At 41.5% G+C, this 16,997-nt stretch overlaps 1 protein-coding gene across 2 annotated transcripts in view; it reads left to right on the forward strand.

Annotated features, from left to right (window-relative positions):
* Positions 1 to 6,018: 6,018 nt before the first annotated feature.
* Positions 6,019 to 16,997, forward strand: part of LOC311233746 (von Willebrand factor A domain-containing protein 7-like) — a 40,489-nt gene continuing 29,510 nt past the window's right edge. The window contains exons 1-6 of one of the 2 annotated variants that reach the window (XM_084320752.1): positions 6,019 to 6,073; positions 6,335 to 6,534; positions 7,494 to 7,766; positions 9,087 to 9,180; positions 15,729 to 15,857; positions 16,161 to 16,347. In XM_084320752.1, the coding sequence (XP_084176878.1) occupies positions 6,355 to 6,534; positions 7,494 to 7,766; positions 9,087 to 9,180; positions 15,729 to 15,857; positions 16,161 to 16,347 (863 nt within the window). In that variant the 5' untranslated portion in view covers positions 6,019 to 6,073; positions 6,335 to 6,354. The remainder of the gene's footprint in view (positions 6,074 to 6,334; positions 6,535 to 7,493; positions 7,767 to 9,086; positions 9,181 to 15,728; positions 15,858 to 16,160; positions 16,348 to 16,997) is intronic. The other variant, XM_084320753.1, reaches the window with a different exon arrangement.

The raw sequence follows: 16,997 nt of genomic DNA on the forward strand, positions 1-16,997 counted from the left end.
GTGTAGGAAAAAAAAGTAGTGTCTGTCAAATGAGCCACACCATTGTCTCCACAGCTATAATACAGAACACACACACAGCTCTGCAAACATCATAAAACACAGCGAAAATGACCATTTTAAGATGGCCTTGAAGCGGCAAAGATGGGGACAGTTTATGGTGCTGAAAGTGTTAAGTGATTTATTAACATGTCTATTTTATCATGTCTACTCTAGTTATTTTATTACTATTTACTATTATCACTATTGTATTTTTGCACAATCGTAGCGGGCATGGCCAACCGCATTTCACTGTATGCCCTGGTATGTATGTGATGAATAAACTCTTGAATCTTGAATCTCTCTGACCTCCTCAACACCCCTACCTCTCTGACCTCCTGGCTGACAAGTTTCATTAATTGTAGGGCAACAGGTCCATCAACATAACAATAACAACCCTCAAAGACCTCAACAACCTGCCCCCCCCTACCTACTTTTATTGAGGTCACCTAGAGGCCATCAGAACACTAAACACTGATCTCTCCCAACACAAGCACACCTGAACACACACGTACACACACACAACACAACATTCTGCACTCGCTCACACACAAACGCATCATAGGTCACTTTAAACACACAAGAAAAGGACACTTTAAGAAAATAACTTGTTGTGATTATTGCATAGTATAGTTAGTAACAGCAAGTATAGCATAGGGACTGGAAACATCACTGCCTGGTATGGTAACAGCACGGCACAGGACAAGAAGGCCCTACAGAGAGTGGTGCGCTCTGCCGAGCGTACCACGGGTATTGCACTACCTCCCCTGCAGGTTCTATACAACAAGAGGTGCAAATCCAGAGCCTGCAGAATAATGAAAGACCCTCACCACCCCAATAACAGCCTGTTCCAGCTGCTGAGGTCAGGCAGACGCCTGCGAACACCAGCTACTAGGACAGAGAGGCTTCAGCTCAGCTTCTTCCCCCAGGCCATCAGAGCCTTGAACAATGAACACTGAGGGTCACAGAACACTGAACCCTACACACACAAGCACACTTTAGCACACACACGACACACACGCTGTGCACGCTCGCACACTAGCAGCCACTTTAACATGAGAAAGCACTCACTCATGCTGCACACGCCCACACTTATGGCCATAAAGAAAGGTCACCTTAAAAAATAGTATAGTAACAGTGTATTGCACTACATAGGGACCTAGTATGTCCTTCATGCTCTGTAAATAACTATGTACAAATACCGTGATGTCCCACTATGTTACCTGTTTATTGCACAATGTTGCCTATTGGATCCTATTATATGTTGTACTACTGTATTGCACATCGTTGCGGGCAAGACCACCCGCATTTCATTGTATACTTGTATGCCGTGACAAATAAAACTCTTGACTTGACTTGACTTGATAGGGACATAGAAGTAAAAACTGTATATAGTATAGTAGTGTACATAGGACCCAGTGCATTAACACATTCAGCGCCAATCACGAGTATAGTCGGGTTATCTTGCCAGCGGTTGAGCGACATACCCGAGTATAGTTGGGTTTTGGTCCTTTGATCTTTTTCCTCTGATCCCCGTTCTAAATCATCATCCGGATCATTCTAGCCGCCCCTGGCTCATTTGTATACGTTGGAATTACAATGCAGATCGAATATCACCAGGTGGCAGTATCGTCTGTGTCTGAACTGGAATATTTTTTGGTAAGGGCTCCTCCTCTTGCTTGAACAGAGATTCACATCGATCGCCTCGAAATTCCGTTGCCGAAGCGTATTTACCATCGAAACGTGTATAGACATATACACTGGTAATCGCAATGGCGATGCGATCACTTGGAATTATTCATTTTGGAATACCTTCTGGCTAAGGTAAGGTATATTCTATGTCTATTTTACCAAACCTGAAACATGTTTTTCACAGTTTTGTGTTTTACCGGACGTAAAACATGCTCGACAAACACGATCAAGGTTTTGAGTTCAAACGACTACCTTGATGATTTTGTGAAGATACATGTGTACATGGTATATACATTTGATTTGGGAGTATTTGGGGTTTCAGGGGATCAACCAGAACAGTTTGGGCTTATTGCACATAACATGTTTTATCTCGCAATCTATGGAAAAAGACTGGATTATCTTGGAAATGCGCGATGTTTAGCGTGTAATAAACTACAAACTACAGTGTGTAGGAAAAAAAAGTAGTGTCTGTCAAATGAGCCACACCATTGTCTCCACAGCTATAATACAGAACACACACAGCTCTGCAAACATCATGAAACACAGCAAAAATGACCATTTTAAGCTGGCCTTGAAGCGGCAAAGATGGGGACAGTTTATGGTGCTGAAAGTGTTAAGTGATTTATTAACATGTCTATTTTATCATGTCTACTCTAGTTATTTTATTACTATTTACTATTATCACTATTGTATTTTTGCACAATCGTAGCGGGCATGGCCAACCGCATTTCACTGTATGCCCTGATATGTATGTGATGAATAAACTGTTGAATCTTGAATCTCTCTGACCTCCTCCACACCCCTACCTCTCTGACCTCCTGGCTGACAAGTTGATCGATCTGGGTCTGAACCCCACCCTGAGCGCCTGGATCCTGGACTTTCTGACCGACAGGCCAGGCGTCAGGGTGGGTGGACATACCTCCAACTCAAAACCCTGAGCATCGGGTCCCCCCAGGGCTGTGTTCCTAGCCCCCTGCTGTATTCGCTGTACACACATGACTGTGTGGCCAGGTTCAGCTCCAACTCCATAGTGAAGTTTGTGGACGACACGGTGGTGGTGGGTCTGATCTCTGACAACGATGAGAAGGCCTACCGGGAGGAGGTTGATGTCCTGGCACGCTGGTGCCGGGATAACAGCCTACTCCTGAACATTGGTAAGACCAAGGAGCTGATTGTGGATTTTAGGAGAATACAGCAGGGGACACACACGCCACTGTGGATAAATGGGGCTACCTGGACAGGGTGAGCAGTTTTAAGTACCTGGGATTCCGCATCACAGAGGCCTGATATGGACAACACACATAGAAACTGTGGTAAAAAAGGCAAAGCAGCGCCTCTATCACCTGAGACAATTAAGGAAGTACAGATTATCGGGGAAGATACTCCACTCCTTCTACTCCGGGGCTGTAGAGAGCATCCTGACTGGGAACATCACTGCCTGGTTTGGAAACTGCACTGCCCAGGATAGGAAGGCCCTACAGAGAGTGGTGCGTTCAGCAGAGCGTGTATTGCACTACCACCCCTGCAGGATGTATACAATAGGAGGTGCAAATCCAGAGCCTGCAGAATAATGAAGGACCCTCACCACCCCAACTATAGCCTGTTCAAGCTGTCAGGCAAGTGCCTCCACATACACGCAGCAAGAACAGAGAGACTCAGGCTCAGCTTCTTCCCCCAGGCCGTCAGAACATTGAACACTGATCTCTCCACACACAAGCACACATGAACACACACACACACACACACACACACACACACACACACACACACACACACACACACACACACACACACACACACACACACACACACACACACACACACACACACACACACACACACACACACACACACACACACACACACACACACACCACGCACCACACATTCTGCACTCTCTCACACACAATCACACCACAGGTCACTTTAAACACATAAGAAAATGTCACTTTAAAGAAAAAGAAAAGAAAATAACATAACTGGATGTTTTTGTATAGTATAGTTAGGATAGCATAGTGACATAGAGTATAACTGTATATTGTATAGTAGTGTACATAGGACTCATTACCTTTTGTATTTTATCTTAGTACTTTTATCATGTCTATTTTATTCTATTATTATTTGTATTTCTGCACAATCGAAGCGGGCATGGCCACCTTCATTTCCCTATATGTATTGTGTATGTATGTGATGAATAAATCTCTTGAATCTTGAATCCTCCACACCCCTACCTCTCTGACCTCCTCCACCTCCACACCCCTACCTCTCTGACCTCCTCCACCTCCACACCCCTACCTCTCTGACCTCCTCACCACCCCTACCTCTCTGACCTCCTCACCAACCCTACCTCTCTGACCTCCACCACCCTACCTCTCTGACCTCCTCCACCACCCCTACCCCTCTGACCTCCCCCACCTCCACACCCCTACCTCTGACCTCCTCCACCACCCTACCTCTCTGACCTCCTCACCAACCCTACCTCTCTGACCTCCACCACCCTACCTCTCTGACCTCCACCACCCTACCTCTCTGACCTCCTCCACCACCCCTACCTCTCTGACCTCCCCCACCTCCACACCCCTACCTCTGAACTCCTCCACCACCCCTACCCCTCTGACCTCCTCCACCACCCCTACCCCTCTGACCTCCTCCACCACCCCTACCCCTCTGACCTCCTCACCAACCCTACCTCTCTGACCTCCACCACCCTACCCCTCTGACCTCCACCACCCTACCCCTCTGACCTCCTCCACCTCCACACCCCTACCTCTGACCTCCTCCACCACCCCTACCCCTCTGACCTCCTCCACCACCCCTACCTCTCTGACCTCCTCCACCTCCATCACCTACCCCTCTGACCTCCTCCACCACCCCTAACTCTCTGACCTCCTCCACCTCCACACCCTACCTCTCTGACCTCCTTTAACAATTGTATTGCTCAACACAGAGCATAGAAGACCTCATCCACACCCCTACCTCTCTGACCTCTTTTAACTATAATTGTATTGCTCAACACAGAGCATAGAAGAGTTACAGCCTTAGTCAAATCATTGTAGGTTTTTACCTATTACTATATCCATTTAGGTGTTTTAATACAAATCATACATTTACTGATTACTAAAATCATTGTGGTCTTGAAATCTGGGGAGCAGGAAAATAAAGAATTCTTGACAGGGCCCAGGTGCAAAATATTTCACACTGGAACAAATTCAAAGGGGGAACTATCACCAGGCCCGGACTGGCCATCGGGAGCACCGGAGTTTTCCCGGTGGCCTGGCATGTGCATAAAAAAAAGGTCAGGTTGCAGTCAGGCCAGGCCAGGCCAGTGTTTCTAGTTGCGGTGGCGCGATAGTTAGATAACCTAGGTGGGGAACAACCAGGAGATCACTGTCACAGAGAGTAATGCAAATAGTCATAAATCTTTTATTCAACTTCAGCCCTGATCATAACAATTTTTTTTGTAATGTCAGATTAAAAATGAAATACTCCACTTTCCTGAAAAGAATTGTTGTTAAATCTGACATTACAAAAAAACAAAAAATCCATCGAAATCAGTGTTGTTGCTAATCATTGACATATGCTAGCCTGTAATAATCCCCCCCAGAAAAATCCACTTTGCATTTGATATATTGAAGATATATATATTTTTTTACAATAATTTGTGATGCCATCACACACACACTGGCATTTAAAGGGTAAAAATTCTAAAATGCCTGCACCAGAATGCAGGAAATTAAGTCTTTGTAACAAAAGATTTCCTGGTGGGGGACCCCAAGACCCCCCGCTTAAAAAGTGGCCTGACTGGGACTATATTTCGCACTATATTTCCCGGCCTGAATTATTTCCCAGTTCCGGCCCTGACTATCACTGAATAAAGCATTCCTTGCTTGAGTAAGTACGGTTGAGTAAGTGAGATAAATGAGGACAGTAGAGTATTTTTGTTTGGTTTAAAAAATAAATAAAGCAAACTATTGTTCTTTGAACCGCTGTTGTTTTATTATGCAACCCCTACACCTGGAATTGCCACACAATGCATTCCATGTTTTTCCTGCTTTGGCTTCATGTCAAGGGTTTATGAAGTGAAATTGTAATTTTACAAAAGTAGACATTTTAAAAATTTTGACAAGACCCCTGTTATTTTATACATCTCAGGTGAATGCTTCCTGTTACTAAGATGAAAATAAAGATAGTGTAAGTACAACCTTTGTTTTCATTAATTGTAGGGCAACAGGTCTGTCAACATAACAATGACACACCACCGGGTCTTGTGATAAAAGCCGACACTGCAGGCTATTGTCAACACCAGTACACTGTTCGCAGCAAGGTGTCAAGGACCTACATTAAGGTGCAGTATATATGCTCACAAATTATAATTATTGATTAAGAACAGACAAAGGAATACTCTCTGTATATGTGTGTGTATATGTATATATATGTGTGTATACAGTGATCTACAAATGATTTCATATGTGTACCCACTTTAGACTGTAAAAAGATATTTAAGTAATGGCCATTAAGAAAACAAACATCAACATCAAATTACTTGACATATAACCATTTACAGTAGGAAAATCAATAATAAGAAATGTTTCTATTTTTCTCTCAGACAGTCTGAATGCGTGAGCGATGAGGGTGTGTTTGGCTGTGTTGTGTATCCTGCTGCTGCAGTCTGGAGCTCTGGGCTTCGCCATATTGCCAGGGGATTCCTTTAATCACCTCGAGATTACCGAGATGGCCATCTTAAATGTGACCGTTAATGTGTGCCGAAACCTGGCCCTGGCTGTGGGGACAGTCTTCATTTTACCAGTAAGAATGAACTTTCTTTTTTTTGTGCTTTTTACTATTGATGTTATGTGATGTGATGTGTGTGTGTGTGTGTGTGTGTGTGTGTGTGTGTGTGTGTGTGTGTGTGTGTGTGTGTGTTTAATTTAATTTCAAACCTTTATTTATACTTGAAAGGCAGCTGATGTCTCCCTTATTTACAGTTACGTCGAGTTTACATACAGAGATAATCATAAATACAGCATAGAAATCACAGCATATAAAATCACAACAATACACGTGTGTGTGTGGAATGAACTACCCACCCCAGTTAGGACAGCCGGAACCCGTCCAATCTTTCACCATCGACTAAAGACGCACTTCTTCAACCATTATCTGAAATAAAAAATAAAAAGGGAAAAAAAACAAGAAACATTTCTAACCCTAACTAACCTTACTGTCATGCACTTGTCCTAATAAACTAACCTACACTGTAGCACTCAACACTTTATGAACATTGTTACTCAGCTGATAGAGTTGTGCCCTTCCTGATGACTTGTCATACAGAACTTGTATGTTTGTAGGCAGGTGGGTGGGTTGTTATATATTATTATGTACGCAGTATACAGTATATGCATGTATGTACTGTGTGTATGTATGTTTGTATTAACACGAATCTTTTGAATGTATTCTGGTATTTTATAATATGCATATTTTTGTATTTTTGTATGTTTGATTTTATAAAACAGGGGGAGTTCTTGATAAGCCTCTATAGGCTTCTAACTTCTCCTTCACAATCGTTATAACTTATTATGTATTGTTTTTACTTCTGTTTAACTGTCTTAATAAACAAACAAACAAACAAACTTGTAAGTCGCTTTGGATAAAAGCGTCAGCTAAATGACTAAATGTAAATGTAAATGTGTGTGTGTGTGTGTGTGTGTGTGTGTGTGTGTGTGTGTGTGTGTGTGTGTGTGTGTGTGTGTGTGTGTGTGTGTGTGTAGCCACGACCTTTCACCGCTGAGTCAGTTGCTGTGGCCTGCAGCTCACCAGGTTCATCCAAAGGGTTCCGCCGGGCCATCAAATACATCAGCTGGAGAAACGCAGCCGTGGACCTGGAACATGCTCTGGACGCAAGCTACCATTTTGATGATGAGCACTTCACACAAGGAAGGAAAATCATCACGGACGGTATATCAACTGTCAAGGCCAGTAACAGACGAGATAATTTCGAGGCAGCCAGGAAGATACTGGGAGAAATCTTCCACCCCTTACAGGTATTTCTCCGAGCAAAGCACCACACTGACCAGAGTCCCGCCAACTGACACTGTGTCATAATATCAGAATCAGCATCAGAAAGGTCTTTATGCAAGTATACTTTTCATATACAAGGAATTTGCTTTGGACGTTACTGGTGTGACATTAGCGGACAGACATTAACAGACAGATAATACAATAAAGTGGTGGAGTCAAATAAAATGAAATATGAGCTAAGTTAAGCACAATAGAATAATATATTTTTGAAACAAAATATAGGCCAGGGCTGTACAACTGTATATAAGAGGTTGGATAAAATGATATGGGACATAAACTAAATTAAATATAGCACAATAGATATAGTACAATTATAAGTAAAACATTTAATAGGAATAGGCCAGGGCTGTGCAACTGGGCAGATGTGGTCAATTATACAATTATATACACTAATTAGAATGAAGTAACAATACAGTGGGCAAGTATATAAGTATATAGACGTGTTAATGTAACACAGTGGGGGGGTGTCAGTGAGGGTCCCGATATAGTCTGATATATATAATAGCCTCGTGTCTGACCTATGGAATGCAATGCAAGCGGAAGCGAGGGTTGCATCGTATTCCATGGGTCTGACGTGACAACAACGTGACATGAATTAACTGTTCATTCAACCCAAATATAAATTCTGGCCTAAGAATACAGTTGAAGCTGTTTGTATTCTCAGACTGAATTTGAAATCCTCCTCTGATCTCAGTAGACAATGTTGAATGACATTGTTCCTTTTCTTCATTTGGACACCCCAGGCCAATGGTTGATTTGGTCAGCTAATGGACTTCCTAACGTTTGCTGGGTGTAACATTTACATTTGCATTTACATTCACATACATTTAGTCATTTAGCTGATGCTTTTATCCAATGACACACTTAAGATTTTGACGGAGATACATTGACATTTACATACATTTGCATTTACATTCACACACATTTACATTTTGTCATTTATCTGATGCTTTTATCCAAAGCGACTTACAGGTTCTGTACGACAAGTCAGCAGGAAGGGTATGACTCTTACAACTGAGTAACAATGTTCACCAAACAGTGCTGAAACTTTGGTGCTGCAGTGATGAGTGCATAGTAGTAAAGACATATTAGTATAGTAGGAAGAGTGCATGATAGTATAAGACAGTAAGAATGACATTGTTCCTTTTCTTCATTTGGACACCCCAGCCCAATGGCTGATTGGTCAGCTAATGGACTTCATAATGTTTGCTGGGTGTAATGAATTAATTCTGAATCATGAACCTCTATACAACTGTGACTTGGTTTCCTTTCTCAATCTCAAGGATTTCTACAGTCACAGTAACTGGGTGGAAATGGGAAACAAACTCCCCAACTCTAATCTAATCCAATCAACCACCAGCATTGGCAACATAGCAGGTGATTATCAGTGTTTGTCTGTGATGAAAACAAATATATATAGTTGACATTTGTGTATGTTTCCAAGGATTTCCCACGACATTTTTTATTATTCTCACCACATAATCCAAAACAAAACAGTCTTGTATAAATTTGGTTTGAGAGTCATTGAGTAAAAGAGTTAGGATAGTGTGATGTAATTTGTGACCCGGCCCAGCAGAAGGTGTCTTATGTCCGAAAATCAGATTGCGAGAACATTTATGAAATGTTTTTTTTTGTTTTAAATGTTTTTCCATATTATAACAGTTTGAATGTTTAAGAACATAATATTGTAACAGCTAACAGTCATAGTATCTCTAAATAGTAAAAACATTTGTTTAAAAAAGGCTGACTTTTAAGTCTGAGTTTGGGGGCAAAGTCACATTTACATTATAGAATCCCATTAGAGTGGTTACATTGGCTAATGACATAGATAGCACATGGCTTTTGTGTTGAAAATGCGACTATGTACCGGCCTAATCAACGGAATCAATTATCAGTTAATGATTTGGCTGTTATAATGACACACTTAAGATTTTGACGGAGATACATTGACATTTACATACATTTGCATTTACATTCACACACATTTACATTTTGTCATTTATCTGATGCTTTTATCCAAAGCCACTTACAGGTTCAGTACGACAAGTCAGCAGGAAGGGTACGACTCTTACAACTGAGTAACAATGTTCATCAAACAGTGCTGAAACTTGGGTGCTGCAATGATGAGTGCATATAGTAGTAAAGACATATTAGTATAGTAGGAAGAGTGCATGATAGTATAAGACAGTAAGAATGTTAGTCTTTATCCCAAACGGTTCCAAAGATATTTAATGTTTTGCAAGACATATCTAGTGTCGTGTGGGCATGACACTCTGCTTTAGATGGTTAAAATGTCTAGTTAAAATAATATGCAACGTGAGAAAACACTAACACTACCAATATTGCTTAGTCTAACTCTCATTTGTCGCATGAATAGAACAAAGGCTGACCACATGATATAATAATAATAGGCTACATGTTTAATGTCTAATTAAAATAATATAAGATAAGATATTCCTTTATTGATTCCTTGGGGAAATTCAGGCATCATAGCAGCATGGGGGAGGGGGGAGGGGAGGTACAAGGTCATACAATTATAGTACAGTGGAGAAGTTAAAATTAAAATAAAATAAAAATAGGCAGTGTGAACAATATAATTAACTCTGGGCATGCGATATGGGCAAGTAGGCAGTGCAAAAAAAAATGCAACGTGAGAAGATTGGAGAGCTATTTCAGAACGCGCTGGGTCTATTCTATTCTATAAAATAATCCATAATGCAGTGAAGTCTGTGTGACAGATGACAGCTAATCCAGTGGGGGAGAGGTTAGGGTTTAAGATAATTTATTGTTCACACACCTAGTACCTGCCTGCCAAGGTGTTAAAAATTCCAGCCTAACCTTCTCTGTATTTTCTCTGTATTTCACTGCTCTGTGACTTGAGGTTTAACTAGATTCAAATAAACACATCTTCTTCAAATATTTTCAATGTACGACACATCATTTGAAAGTTTACATTCTGTACTTTAATAATCTGTAAAAATCTGAAAAATTACGAGGGAGACTTTGCTACAAGCAACTTTTCCTTTTTTTAAACTGCTGCTTAAAATAAAAATAAAAAATCTGTATAAAATGTTGTGTAGATTTAAGACCTGATTAATCCAGATTAAACCCAGTGGAATTTGTGAGTTATTAAACACAAAAACGAAATAGAATACAGTAAAAAATATATTCGCTGTTTCATTTCATTTGCATATCACTTCTACAACACATTCTAACCAATCAGGACATGAGTCACATGATGATGCCTTTCCGGCTTACTATCAAGGATATAACTATCTTTGCTCGCCATCACAAAGTAAATGTCTCGTTTACTGGCTGTTACAGCTGTAAGGCTACTGTCACCCTGCTTGACCTTCTATTCGAACACCTAGAAGCAGTGTTCGAATTATGAGGGGGCCAATGGGGGCTCAGCCCCCATAGCTAGAGTCTGAGCCCCCATAGTCAAGACCCCCTGTGGGGGTCTCTCAAAAAATGTATATAATCTTTATTTATTTTTTTATGTACGAATTAGTATTATTTATGTTACCTAAATAAATTGTTAATAGATCATATTTTTCTTTTCAGTTTTTAAAATAACTGAGTAATTAATGTTGTGGAATAGGCTGCATTTCACCTCCAAGCCGATATGCGTCGCCCATGAGCGTCGCCCATAAGTTTAACGCTACTGCAACCTAGTGAAGAAGAAGCAGCAAGCAGCTGCTGTAAACAGAAGGCTGCCGGTCCGTGTCTTGCAACTGAAAACATAAACACTAAACAGTACGCCGCATGCCGCCAAAAAAAAGGCTCAACCCGCCGCAAGGCTGTACAAAGCTGGACAGCTTTGGTTTTATGAAAAGGCCAAAGACAGCTAGCAGCGCTACTGTCACTGAAGTTGACACTGCTAGTGCTAGTGCTAGTGTTAGCTCTGCTGCTCCTGTGCGCAGTGCACCTCTTAATTGTTACCGCGCCGGTTGGCATCTAGTTTTTTACCAAACGGTTCGTGCGTTTTGCTAATCTGATTGGCCACACACGTTTCTGGTCATGTGACATGTGCGCCCAATCGCGTGACGAGCAGTGTCTTAGCCCATTTCCGCGTCGAACAGCCTGCAAACGACCTAACGCCTAGTTTATCACTGGTTAAGCTTAGGCGACTCTTTCGCAGTTGGTTATGGTTGGAGTTTGGAATCAGGGCTGGCGTTCTATCGCCATGCTCTAAGACAAAGAACTTGCCGTCACACGATTGGGCGCACATGTCACATGACCAGAAACGTCAGTGGCCAATCAGATTAGCAAAACGCACGAACCGCTCTGTAAAAGTAATGACGCCGCCGGCCTGCCACTGCCAGACCCGAGTCTCCACCACTAGACCTGGACTGTGCTGCTACTCAACCACCACAATGCTGGGGTCCGAGTCAGTGGAACTTTTGGAAAAATAAATATAGCTGGTTATTGTAAAAACGCCAAGACATTGTTAAATAAATCATTTGGAGCCCATTTGGCAGAGCAGTGGATGAATGGGACTGTGACTAGCTCTCAGAGCAAGAAGTTGAGGAAGAAAATATACTTGCACAGTGATAGCATTGCTCATGATGTGGCGGCTGTAGCTCAGGAGGTAGAGATAGTCGTCACTACTTGCTTTGGATAAAAGAGGTCAGTGGTTTGAATCTCGGCTCTTCCAGTCTGCATGTCGGTGACATGCTGCAGTAGTTACTTTTCTTCTTGTTGTTCTAAGAAGATGCTGCTACTTCTAATTTATTTTTCATTCAGTTCTTGATTACCTGTACACATTTGTTTATAACATTATTTATTTTGATTTATACAAGTATTTATTTTATGTTCATTTTATTATCAGATGATAATGTTACTTACTGTATCCTGATAAATGCTGCTGTTGTGCCATACAACTATTTATTTTCCATTCGATTATTTTGTTAGTTTTTGATTTATAAGTGCAGAGACAAATAAATGTTAATTCAAGTTCATAAATTTGGTCTCATTTTTCAAATTAAATTGTTGTATTTTATCAGATGCTAAATGCAAATAAGTAAATATGGCATTATATATCAGAGGTGAGTAAGAAAATGAACAAATATTGATGGTTAAAAATGAGACTGAATAATGACATCACACAATAGTCTAATGATTAGACTGTTGTGTGATGTCATTATTACTTAGTATTAGACTAATCCTAATGATATATTCCTCTAAATATGACTTCGAAAACAGCCACAATTTCAGGAAAAAAATAGTAAAACAAATAAATTCAGGGGGCCCCCATAGCTCTCAGGAAATAATTCTAACCCTGCCTAGAAGGCAGCAACTCATGCTGTTTGTATGTATAAACTCTAGCTACTTTGGTGTTGACTCTAGTTTGGCTGGTTGGATCCTTGACTTCCTCTCCAACAGGGTGAATGAGGGCATGTCAGGGGAGCTCTCTCCATCTACAGCAGGGGTGTCAAACTCATTTTCACAGAGGGCCACATCAGCATTAAGGTTGCCCTCAAAGGGCCAAAGACCGTATAAATGTTAATGTAATGTAAAATAAATGTAGCTACACATTTACATATTGTTAAACATGGTGTTTCTGTATTTATTACTTATTCAAGTTATACATATTGCATATTCATTTGCATAAATGTAAAAATATATGTTAGCTTATGTTATTTTAACAAATAATTTTAGTTTATCAGAACCCCATATTACTCCACCAATCAATGATCAAACCATTCAAGTAAATAACAAAGAAGAATATCATCAAATACAAGCTATGACATTAAGTTTGTTCAAAACCTTTTTGTCACAGTCAAGAGGGGCAGAACTAACAACTGTGAGCTGCAAAGAACACGTGGGACAGATGTAGCAGATGTTACAAAAACAAATGGCTGCACACAACCTTGCAGAGGCCATACATCCAACTAATGGAAGATAGTTTAATTAACTTTAATTAACAGATTGCAGAATGGGTACAGTACAGTACAGCTCAATACACACAATTGTTAAGGGGATGCAGACCAGAGAAAGACTTTCGACTTGTTTACATCAGGGTCCCCCATTTTCAATTCGTAATGAAACTGTACTCAAAAATAACAAAATAAGGGTTGTCTCAGTTCACAACTATATTGGTCAAGTTTTGGGTGGGACTTGTTTGCGTCCCTATACAGCTTCTTATTCAATTGAGCGAGATGCTCGGTTATGTCACACAGCCAGTTTGCATCTGACAGTTCAGACAATATTTCTTCAACCCTTTGTTACCTATTCCGCCTGGATCTTTTTTGTATTTTGGGCTGTAAAATTGTCAAAGAATGTCTGAGGAGTAAGTGCTTTTGGCTTTTTTTCCTTTGTTACCTCAGATGTTCAACATACATGTATGTGTAAATGTGTAATAACTAAGGCTGTCAAAGTTAAAGCTTTATTAACGCATTAACCCTCCTCCCACTCAGAGCACCGTCCTCCTCCCCCTCAGAGCACCGTCCTCCTCCCCCTCAGAGCACCGTCATTGATGATCAAGAGCTAGAATCTGTCGTAAGCTCCCCGAATCTGCTAGCTAGAAGCTCCCCGATGACTCTCTTCTCAATCTTTTTTTTTTTTTTTTTTTTAAACTTTTTCTCCTCCTGTTTTTTCTCTGATTTTCTCCCATCCCAATTTAGTCGTTATGCCAATTCCCCTGCTTGCATGTGCCGCCCACTGATCGGTCTAGGGAGTCCTGAAGTCTATCAGATGCTTCCTCCGTCACATAGGAGACAGCCAGCAACCTCTTTTCACCTGCCAGCGCAGACTCTCATTGGTGAAGTGTAATGCGTGTACCTTCACCATATCCCTTCTTTGCTGTGCAGGCGCCCTGACCAACCTGTAGGAGTCACTGTTTACAACGACCAGAATACCACCCCACCGGCTTCCCTCCCGCTGACTCTGCCAATTGAGCCAGTATGACGGCCGGCCAAGCCGGAGGCAACGCTGACAGCCGGATTCGATACCGGTGTCTCTTGCGTTGGTGACGAGCGCTTAGACCGCTGCGCCACCCAGCCGCCCACATAGAGTCAATCTTATAGTTTTCCTTCATCTGATTGTATGGCATCGGACCTAAATAGAGGCCTTGCAAGGAATGTTTGTGTAGTTCTCTGTCTTCCAGTATGGCTGCCTGTAACCATTTTCATAAGAAAATGCCTAGGTAAAACTGGAAAAGCATAATATTGCTAATCCACTATGACTCATTTACAAGATTCAGTAATAACATGACACTATTTCTCATATACCAACACATATCAACCGTTGTTTTGCACATAGCAACTTGTTTCTTCCAACATGGAGGACAAATGGGCATTCTAAACATTCTGTGAAAGGCTTCTATTGATTAGTTTTTTTTGCCAGGGACAGGCCATTGCTGTTATAATAATAATAATAATGACTTGGATTTATATAGCGCTCTTCACTGACCCAGAGCGCTTCACAGAGTCCATTATTCGTTCATACACAGTCATACCGGTGGTGGTAAGCTACAATTGCAGCCAGAGCTGCCCTGAGGCAGACTCACGGAAGCGTGGCGAATAATCAACGCCTACGGCCCCTCCGACCACCACCAACATTCATTCACATGCATACACATTCATACGAGGCAAGTAGGTTAAGTGTCTTGCCCAAGGACACAACGGCAGTGGGATGGACATGGGCTTGAGCGGGATTCGAACCACCAACCCTTGGATCATTGGACAACCCTGCTCTACCCCTGAGCCACGCCGCCCCTGTTAGGAGTGTTTGCCGGAATACATCACAATGGCATGACACATTATTAACTGTTTAACTCAGTGACTCTTAAAACAAATGGTTTGCAGTTTGGGATATGTGTGAGATAATGAGCATTATCAATCAGCTTTTATTTTTAAAATGTTTGGTGGAATGTTCATTTGAAGGTTTAAGGCAAAACATCTTTTGGAACTTCTTTCACAAAGATGTGGGCAGGGCAACGTGTCGAAGCTGTGATGGAGACGACTGCAGAAACAACATTCTGGAAGACGTCCTACAGGAGAAGGTTCTGACCTCGGGATATTTTAACCTCTTTGTATCAACGAAACCAACAGGTAAATTATTCCATAATTCAAACAGCATTGCTTTGTCAGTGATTTTATATTTGATATTCACCGCTATAAATGAGACTAATGAAATAAAATTTTAGACCAAACTATAGGAGAAATGAAATGACAGTAAGCCACTAACAGATGCTGGTCATGATGGACTCAGACCCAACTATTCTATGTATACTATCTGATTGATAAAGTAGCAAATGAATGAATGAATGAGTGAAAAATAGATAAAATAAATAGAACCATGACATTCTACTGAGAAGAGGCATGTGTGATGTTCTCATATCTGATGCTTGACAGGAAAATGCAGCCATGGAGGCGGCGTTGACCGGACAAGTGTAATAGCGCCTACAGGTGGAATCAACAAGGACACGACAAGCGCCAGCCATGGGTACCTCCACCAAGAAGCAGCCGGTCTGGCTGTGGATGCAACCGCGGAACTGCTAGAGGACATCCGTGGGGCTGCTGGAGACACCGACTTCCTACAGTAGGAAACTCCTTTCAGTGTAACACACTCAGATTCAAACCTGTGGGTCCCCTGCATGGGAAACCAAACATCTACTGTACCAGTCAGCCAAAGGGGAATCTCTCTCCCCCGCCAAAAGGGGGATATTAGGCTTACTATAGCTTTAGACAGGACTACTCTGCTACACTCACCCCCACTTTTACCTCCCACCGTGGGGAAACCCACCGGCACCACTGTAACCCACCTGTGTTTGTACCCGGGTCCCCAGCTCAGAAAACCAAACGTCATCAGCATTAAGCAAACCTACCACAGACAGTCAAACACTGATAAAGGCTGAAACGTGTCAGTTTGTAAGGGGGCTTTCTCACTAGCCATTCGGGGTCGAATCCGAGCACGATCGCAACCAGGGCCGGCTCTGACCAATTGGCTGCCCTAGGCAGGATTTTTATCTGTTGCCCCCTTGCATCAGTTTATTCACTACCAATAATATGCACTCACCCTTTTGTTTTCACATTTTTCTTTTATTGAAAATAACCCACAAAATCAAACAGTTAACATCAAAATAGTGAACAAGTGACATTATTATAATAAATATTTACAATATATTATCTTAATATTAACCAGTAGCCTACTGCCATAAATAAAGTAAGGTCAAATATAATTACAATGAA

Source organism: Notolepis coatsorum (genome assembly GCF_963971535.1).
Source record: "Notolepis coatsorum genome assembly, chromosome: 8".
In the NCBI taxonomy this organism is placed as follows: Eukaryota; Metazoa; Chordata; class Actinopteri; order Aulopiformes; family Paralepididae; genus Notolepis; species Notolepis coatsorum.